This window comes from Barbus barbus, assembly GCF_936440315.1.
Source record: "Barbus barbus genome assembly, chromosome: 30".
NCBI classification, from domain to species: domain Eukaryota; kingdom Metazoa; phylum Chordata; class Actinopteri; order Cypriniformes; family Cyprinidae; genus Barbus; species Barbus barbus.
The window spans coordinates 27,740,167-27,748,960 of record NC_136758.1 but is presented as its reverse complement, the minus strand read 5'-3'; the positions used below and the strand labels follow the sequence as shown (position 1 = coordinate 27,748,960).

The following is an 8,794-nucleotide window of genomic DNA, read 5'->3' as shown; positions in this document are numbered from 1 at the left end:
AGCATCTCAAAATGAAAATGTTTATTTACAGAATAAACATTAAGCTTTATTTACAACATTTCCAAATCACACCAAAACTGACGTATTAAACAAACATTATACATTTTCATTTGTACCTATGGACATTTTATACATAATGGTCTTACTATTTTGTGAAGGTCTGTAAATTTGATGTAGGATTTACGAAAACAATTTCCACTCAACTTTTGATGGTAAATTTGGCAAATAATTACAAAGAAACGGCAAGTAACACATTGAATTAAATCTGAAATAGAAAGACTGAAATAGTATTTTCATGTAAAACGTACATCAATAATCTACAACTTCATTTTTAGTGTACATCAAAATTATTAAACAAAGATTATAAATTGTTTTAATTTGTGCCTATGGACATTTCGTACATGACGTTCTTAAAATGTTGTGAAGGTCTTTAAGGTTGACGAGAGCTGTGATCTTGTAGAACTGTTTGTCAAATCATTTTTTTTCTCTGTAAGTTGCTTCATCAGCTCTTTGACCTTCTTCCTGAAGTTTTTGCCCACGATCACGTAGAGTATCGGGTTCAACACGCTGTTGCTCAAAGCCAAGTAGGTGAATATCTGATTGGAGACGTCTACTGCGGTTACAAAGTCGCATCCGCTGAAGATGCCAAAGCGCATCAGGATATCCATGAGGGTCACGAGGTGGAACGGCACCCAACACAAGAGAAACACCATCAGCACCACCAGCACCAGGACGGTGGCTTTCCTTTCAGTGTTTTCCGCATTGAAGCGGTCCATGACCTGCTCGCGCAAAGCTCGGATGATCTTCAGCGTGCAGTAGGAGATCACCAAAAATGGGACGATGAAGCCCAGCAAGATGAGAAGAATGTCGCACACGAGGCCGATGTTGGGGTTTGGATAGTTCAGAATACAAGCCGTGATGTTCAGCTCCGGGATGAATTGAGTGTCCCGGAAATGAAGCGTTGGGATGCTGAGGATTAATCCGAAAACCCAGACGGCGATGCAGTTGAGTTTGGCGCACCGCGGTCGCCTCATTCTACCGCGTGACAATGCATGGGCCAGTGCAATGTAGCGGTCGGTGCTTACCAACACTAGTAAGTAAATACTGCAAAACATGTTCATTCTGATGCCTGTGTTGACTAGTTTGCACATGATTAAGCCGAATCGCCAGTTAAACCCATCGATGCTGTTGATGGCCCAGAATGGCAAGCACACGACCAACAGGAGGTCAGCAGCCGCCAGATTCCCCAAGTAGATTTCCGCCACCGTACACGCTTTCTTATGCAGGCCGAAGACCAGCAGGACGAAGACGTTTCCCAGGATTCCCAGCACGCAGATGGTGAACATGAAAGTAGGCTGCATGACATACAACCAGTCCCACGTCTCCCAATGCGGACACTGGGTGTCGTTGGTGAGATTGTTCCCGGAGACGTTCGTAGGGATTGTGGAAAGGATGGATGATGTTGTTACTTGTATGTCATGCTCCATGTTTCTGTGGATATCTGTGGAGAGATGTTCAGTGTCAGTTTACATTTAATCATTTTAAATAAAGTCTCTTCTGCTCACCAAGGCTGCATTTATTTGATCAAAAACACATTAAAAACAGTAATAATGTGACCCTGGACCACAAAACCAGTCATTTTTGAAATTAAGATTTATGCATCATCTGAAAGCTGAATAAATAATTTTTCCATTGATGTATGGTTTGTTAGAATCGGACAATATTATCTGAGATACAACTATTTGAAAATCTGGAATCTGAGGGTCCAAAATATTGAGAAAATCTCCTTTAAAATTGTCCAAATGAAGTTCTTAGCAATGCATAATGCTAATCAAAAATTAAGTTTTGATATATTTACAAAATATCTTCATGGAACATGATCTTTACTTAATATCCTCATGATTTTTGGCTTAAAAGAAAAATGGATAATTTTGACCCATACTATGTATTTTTGGCTATTGCTACAAATATACCCCAGCGACTCAAGACTGGTTTTGTGCTCCAGGGCCACATTTTCTATGTGACCCTGTTAACATGTAATTTATTTGTTTTTATCGGTTTTAAAACAAATTTCAGATTTTTTGATTTTCAGATTTAAAAAAAGATCTGTTTTAAAACAAATAAATCTGATTTATTTGTAATTTATCTGTTAACGTAATGTATTTCTGTGATCTGCAGCTGTATTTTCAGCATCATTCCTCCAGTCTTCAGTGTCACATGATCTTCAGAAATCATTCTAATATACTGATTTGCTGCTCAAGAAACATTTCTAATTATTATTAATGATGAAAACAGTTGTGCTGCTTCATATTTCATACAAAGAATATTTTGTAATGTTAGATGTCGTCAATAAAAAGTGTTACCCCCAGCTTTTGAACGGTAATATTTGATGGTTTTCACAAAAATATTGTGCAGCACAACCGTTTTCAACATTGATAATAATCAGAAATGTTTCTTGAGCAGCAAATCAGAATATTAGAATGATTTCTGAAGATCATGTGACACTGAAACTTCATCACTACATCACTGGAATGAATTACATTTTAAAATCTACTCACATAGAAAACAGTTATTTTAAATGGCAATAATAATTAACTGTTTTACTGTTTTTACTGTATTTTTAATCAAATACATGCAGCATCAGTGAGCAATAAGATACTTCTTTCAAAAACATTACAAAAAATTTGTAATCATTCCAAATTCTTGCCCGATAATGTAGTTTGGTAAAGGAATAGTTCATTTGAAAATTCACCCAAAATTTTAAATGGCTATCAGCATTCATCCTCATGTTGTTTCAAACCCATATGCCTTGCTTTCATTATATTGAAAGGAGCAGCATTTTATGTTTTCCCATAAAAAAGGAAGCAGTGATTTGGAACAGCTTGTGGGTGAGTAACTCCTGGAATCCTGGAAGTGGCATCTACGGTATGAAAGCATTGTGTAGTTGCATAATATTTCCAGTGTAATTAGGGAAACTGTCTGTCAGGCTGCTGATTAGCTGGAAAAAACAGCAAGGGAAGGAAATGAGCAAACTTACAAAATTTAATCTTTTTTTTATAGCTTCACTGATCAGTTAGTCAGAAGATTGAACCTTTTTAGTCAGACTTTCTAATCGCTGTTAACCAGGGGCCATTTGCATTTTTTTTTCCAAAAATCTTGGATTAGTCTAAGATAAATCCAGAATATAAGACTGATTACACTTTAGCTAAGACTGTCTTAACATAGATGCTACAGGTTTATGCAGCTGGCCCCAGCACTAAGTCTTATTTGTGTCTGTTTATCTCAGGATGTGAAATATGGGACTGTCTGAAACTGCTAATTAATGCTTGAACTAATATGCAGCATATACCATGTAGACGTTTGGGGACGGTAAGATTTTTAATGTTTTTGAAAGTCCCTTCTGCTCGCCAAGGCTGCATTTATTTGATCAAAAAACATTGAAATATTATTGCAATTTAAAATAGGTGTTTTCTATGAAAATATATTGTAAATGTTTCATTTATTGCTGGGATCAAAGCTGAATTTTGAGCATCATTACTCCAGTTTTCAGTGTCACATGATCCTTCAGAAATCATAATAATATGCTATTTGCTATTTTCAAAACTGTTGTGCTGATGAATATTTTTGGGGAAACCATGATACCATGATTTTTCAGGATTCTTTGATGAATAGAAAGTTTAAAAAAACAGCGTCTATGTGAAATAGTAATCGTTTGTAATATTATAAATGTCTCTACTGTCACTTTTGTAATACACATTTACTAATGTAGTAAATACATCACTAGTTAGTCAGCGTGCATATGTCCATTTTGAGTCATGCTCACTAAGGATGTAACCATAGCAACAACCAGCCGCATTGGTATTGTTAGCAAAACATATATACCATCATTACTTATCACTTGATTGTTGATAATGCAAATATATCACAAAATGTATTTGAAAAGCGAAAAAGAAACTATTAACAGCTGACACATTTTTCTTTTCATGCATTTAGATCGATACAGATAAACCTGACAATAATGTGCATTTTGTTTAATAAGTTATTACAAAATCTGCCAAATATGTAATGCAGTTTCAAAGTGAATTAAAAATGCTAAAACGTCTCTTACTTTTGCGTTTGCCTTTCTCTTTAGCTTTTCTTTTTGCCATGTTCTCCTACTTCAGTAGAAACAGAACATGTTGTTTCAGGACATTCCTTAGAGCAAATATGTTGTAATAGTTTTTTGGCTCGTTATCATTTGATCTAATTAAAATCAAAGCAGAATAATGTAAGTTATCCAGTGCAGTGGATCCTCACAGTAGGTAAATTCAGTTTAAAATAACACATTGTTTGGCAGACATCAGCTCTACATGGGTTTGTCTTTGAAACGGCGTTGTACGTACCTCACTCCTCCAAAAAAGTGAATCCAGATGTGTGGTTTCCCCCGTGGATGTGCAGTTTTCCTGTGTGCCGTGCTTTAGTGAGCTTATGGCACGGCCTGACTCTTAAATGAGTGGGAGATCCACATTACTCTGATGTCAGACCTGGTCTCCACCCTCTGGCTTTTCCCTTCTGTTTTTACTGGAAAACTCAGAAGCAGCCGCCTGGACTGAAATAAATAATACAGCATATTTCCCTTTATTGGTCAATACACAGACAGATAAGAGCGTCCAGGGGTGTCTGTGACCCTCAAGTCTTCCTTTATTGGGTTTTAATCTTGCTCTGCAGTCTATTTATCGGTTTTAATGCTCTGAATCAGATAAATAAAGTCATGACCTTGTGTCACAAGTGTGTTTATAAACCCACCGACATCCCAGCTGCTGCTGACATCATTATGGGGGTGAAAATAGAAAATTGAGATTTTTGAGTGATGAATCTTTGCCAGAAACTAATCTTGTGTTTTTGCATTTTTTGCTGTTTTACATTTTACTTTTGCTTTTCAAAACTGTGGCAAGCATCTCTTAGGCTCTCAGAGACTCTGCAATCCTCCCTGATCCCTCAGATGCCAAATAATAAGCATTAAACTTCATTTTAAAATGTGATCAGGCTTTTTTCTGATCATTTTTTCCTGGCAGACAGTAAAACAGGTCATTTACACTGTCATTTTGTTTTTATTGACAGATTATTGGAGTTTTACAATACAACACAATTTCAGTCTGTTATTTAAATCTGTTTTTGTTTACACACATTTTTAACTAAACGAAAGCAATATTTCCCTAGTAGTAAACACTAAATCATGATATGGTTGGTTGCCGAGGTGTTCTGAACTTTATTGTCTTCAAGATGAAAGCTCGGCTCTGATGGGAAGAGTTTGTGTGGAGGTCAGAATACAATACGATTCAAAGTTTATTAGAATCAATTGCAATGCTGTTTCCATTTAAAAATCGCAGTGGAGGCAAGTGGACACCACAAAACCATTATTGAGGCCGAGACCTCAAGATAAAAACATCACTTCTCAAAAGTGTCTCATAGGCCCAAATAAGAGTGCCTTTTAGCACTTACCGAACACTTACTGCATGTTAGTGGTTTTATTGCTCTGTTGAGGATATACAGCTGTCAGAAGTTACTAATGTAAATCACACTAATGCTAATGGATCTCTGATAGGAGCTCATTATCATTCTGCACATAACTGCAATTACGTTTGATTTGCTATTAAAGGGATACACAGTGTGCACTAGGGGTGTGCGATATTGAAAAAACATATCTCTTGGGATTTTTTTCAATAATGATAATTAGACGATATTTTGCAGAGTGTGTTATTGTGCTGATATCTGACTAGCTGCAGTTTTTGATATTCTGTGTGGTCAGTTCACATCAGTGATTAATTAATCTTTTCATTTAAGTTTAAATTGATTTTTACCTTTAATAAAGCAATTTCTTTCTTTTTCTAAAAGTGTACATCTTTTGAGAATTGTTACATTTAATCAGTCAATTAAGAAAATACACATTTAGGCTGTTACCAAACAAATGAAACCAGTATCATCAAAATGAATCTTTGCAGAAGTTGCATCTGAAGTGGCATTTAGATGTATTTACACACTATTTAATGCAGCTCAGAGGGACATGGAGTGCTTTAACCAGTTACAAATGCATACTATTTTGACATTTTAAACATACAATATTGAATACTGATATTTAAAATTATTTTAAAAATGAAAATAGACTTTAATAAGTCTAATTAGGTAATAAGTGAGTCATTGCGACTGAACCGAATCATTTAAAGGTTGATTCATTCAGGAACGAAGCACTGTCATGTTGCTCAGAGACGCAAGTGCTGTACAGTGCTGTAGCTGTTTGGAATTAGTTTTGTTCGCAGACAAAAACAGGCAAAATCAGGCAATATGGTGTCTAAACTAAGTCTCTTAATATTAACTTACTGACAATTTTGCGATCATTCATAATGCATTTTAATATACTGAATCATGCAGTGAAAGAACACACTGTAAATGCGCACATGCACTGTTTAACCTGCTTCATCACCACATAGGCTAATGTAAGCGTGCACTCTGTAGGTGTTTTGTTTGTTTTTTGCAAAATACTCGATATTGACAAATTGCACATCGTTAAAACAACAATTACGATATATATCACACACCCCTAGGTGTATTATATTTTTAAAAGAATACATTATGCAGTGATAAACACTGAAAACAGTATCCTCTGTTGTCAAGTGAGGACAGAAGTTTGACTTTTTTAATCCGATTTTGAACAAAACTGCTTGATTGATCAACAGATTGATCAATAAATAGAAAGTTCAAAATAACATTTATTAGAAATCTTTTCTAACATTAAAAATGTCTTTACCGACACTTCTCTTTCGATCACTTCCTTGCTAAATAAAATTATATTAATTTCCACAAAAATATGCATCAGAATAATTTTTCAACCTGGTTAATAATCAGAAATGTGTCTTGAGCATCAAATATTGGAATGATTTCTGAAGGATCGTGTGACACTGATGGAGTAATGATGCTGAAAATTCAGCTTTGATCACTGAAATAAATTATATTTGAACATATATTCACATAGAAAAGTTATTTTAAATTGTAATAATATTTCACAATTTTACTGTTTTCACTGTATTTTTTGGTGAGCAGAGAAACATCTTAAATAAAAAAATTAAATCTGAATTGTTCCAAATTTCTGACCAGTAGTTTAGATCATCCAAATGTGCCACACATACAAAAATAGCATGTTTTGGATGCATGTTAGAATTCTGAATGGTGCGTGTATCAGATTTTCTTCTGAAAATAGGACAATGTCTGGGTGAAATGATGTGGTTCAGAGGATTCAGTTCTGAGCTGTATTGCTCCCTTGAGAAAGACACCTAGTCAAATTGAAATGCAGTTCAAAAACATTTTTTTCTTGCATAGGCTTGATTATTCATTGGGAATCAGTTGATTCATGAAATAGGCTGTTACTTACTAGAATGAAGTCAGATGGAAGATCATTTTTAAAGATGGAGCAAGTTTAGCATGAAATGAGATCAGAAACACAGTATTAAAAAGCTAATAGAGTCAGCCGTGTCAACATGTTTGGCAGTTTTTCCCGCTGTACCGTCATCATGATGTTGGTGGAAAAGGAACGATTGTGAAGACCTTTTTTCTTTGTGTAAAGAAAGCAAATGCAACCAGATTTCTTTCTTTGTTTTGTTTGATATCACTGCAATATATTGAACCAATATCGGTGATCCTCTGAGATGCGTACTTTCATCAAAAGCAGTAAGTGAAGAGAGTCCAGGAAATACTGGACATGTTTGGGAACTTGAGCAGATGGAAATGTGTTCCAAATCATATTTTCAAGCTTAAATCACAGTTGCTGAAGTGCTTTGGTTTGCTAAGAAAAACATGACTGACCGCATTCAGTAAATGTTTATGTGTTAAAATGACAATTTCATTATGTCCGATGGAAACTCTGAGGTGTTTTGTTGATGAGTAAACACCCCATTGGATCACTAGGGACTGATGGGTCACTTTCACTACTCAGACTCTAAAAACTTGACATACCAAATGTGTTAAAGCATAAAAAGAGTAAAAATGTGTATCTAATATATCACCATACTTCTCCAGTTGATTGATTACATAATGGCAAACGTTTTTGTATTACAGGTTTTGAAATATGGCCAAAAGAGGATCTTAATACAATTTTTCATATCAGTCAATATCGAATACATTTCTTCTTTTATTACCTAATTTTTATATGGTGAAATGTAATTATTCAGACTGTTTGAGTTTTATTCAAATGAACCACTGGTCTTCCATAGTAGCATACATTTAGATGATGATAACCACAGTAAAACCACTCAATTCCATGATAAAAAAATATTCATTTGTAATTAGGGTTAAATATTTGTATGAAAAACAGTAAATCTAAATGCACAAATGTTATAGCCTAATCACAAAATATACTGTAATTATATTACCTTACATCTTTAATACTTTTAATTTATGTCTACATTAATAATATCATTAACATTTCTTAGGTTTGTCCCACATTAATGCCACAATACAATGGTGCAGTTAGTGTTACTACAGTAAATCCATGGTAAATGCTGGTGATTTGAGGATTGAAGTCTTCCGATTGTCTCCTGTTTGTCTGCATTTCATCTGTTTTAAACTCGTTCAAATCACCGAGTCATTTGTGTTGTTAACTAATTGATGACCACTGGATGAAGCCAGGCTCAAAGGTTTTCATCTCTCCAAATCAGAAAATACTGTCAAAAGACAAAAAAATAGCTATGCTTATAGAAATGAAATTTTGTATAAAACCAGGCAAATGCTATATGAACAAATCCCTCAGTAAAAACCTTCAGAA

At 34.9% G+C, this 8,794-nt stretch overlaps 1 protein-coding gene across 2 annotated transcripts; it reads right to left on the bottom strand.

The window, feature by feature from the left end:
* Positions 1 to 4,494, bottom strand: LOC306850019 (B2 bradykinin receptor-like). Of its 2 annotated transcripts, none has more exons than XM_079385430.1 (2): positions 4,383 to 4,494; positions 1 to 1,501 (listed from the first exon to the last, which is right to left on the bottom strand). In XM_079385430.1, exon 2 carries the CDS (start codon positions 1,485 to 1,487, stop codon positions 411 to 413), a length of 1,077 nt encoding a protein of 358 aa, XP_079241556.1. In that variant the 5' UTR covers positions 1,488 to 1,501; positions 4,383 to 4,494; the 3' UTR covers positions 1 to 410. The 2 variants fall into 2 exon arrangements, with proteins under 2 accessions (XP_079241556.1, XP_079241555.1); XM_079385429.1 differs by lacking the exon at positions 4,383 to 4,494 and adding an exon at positions 4,109 to 4,380.
* Between the last annotated feature and the right edge of the window lie 4,300 nt (positions 4,495 to 8,794).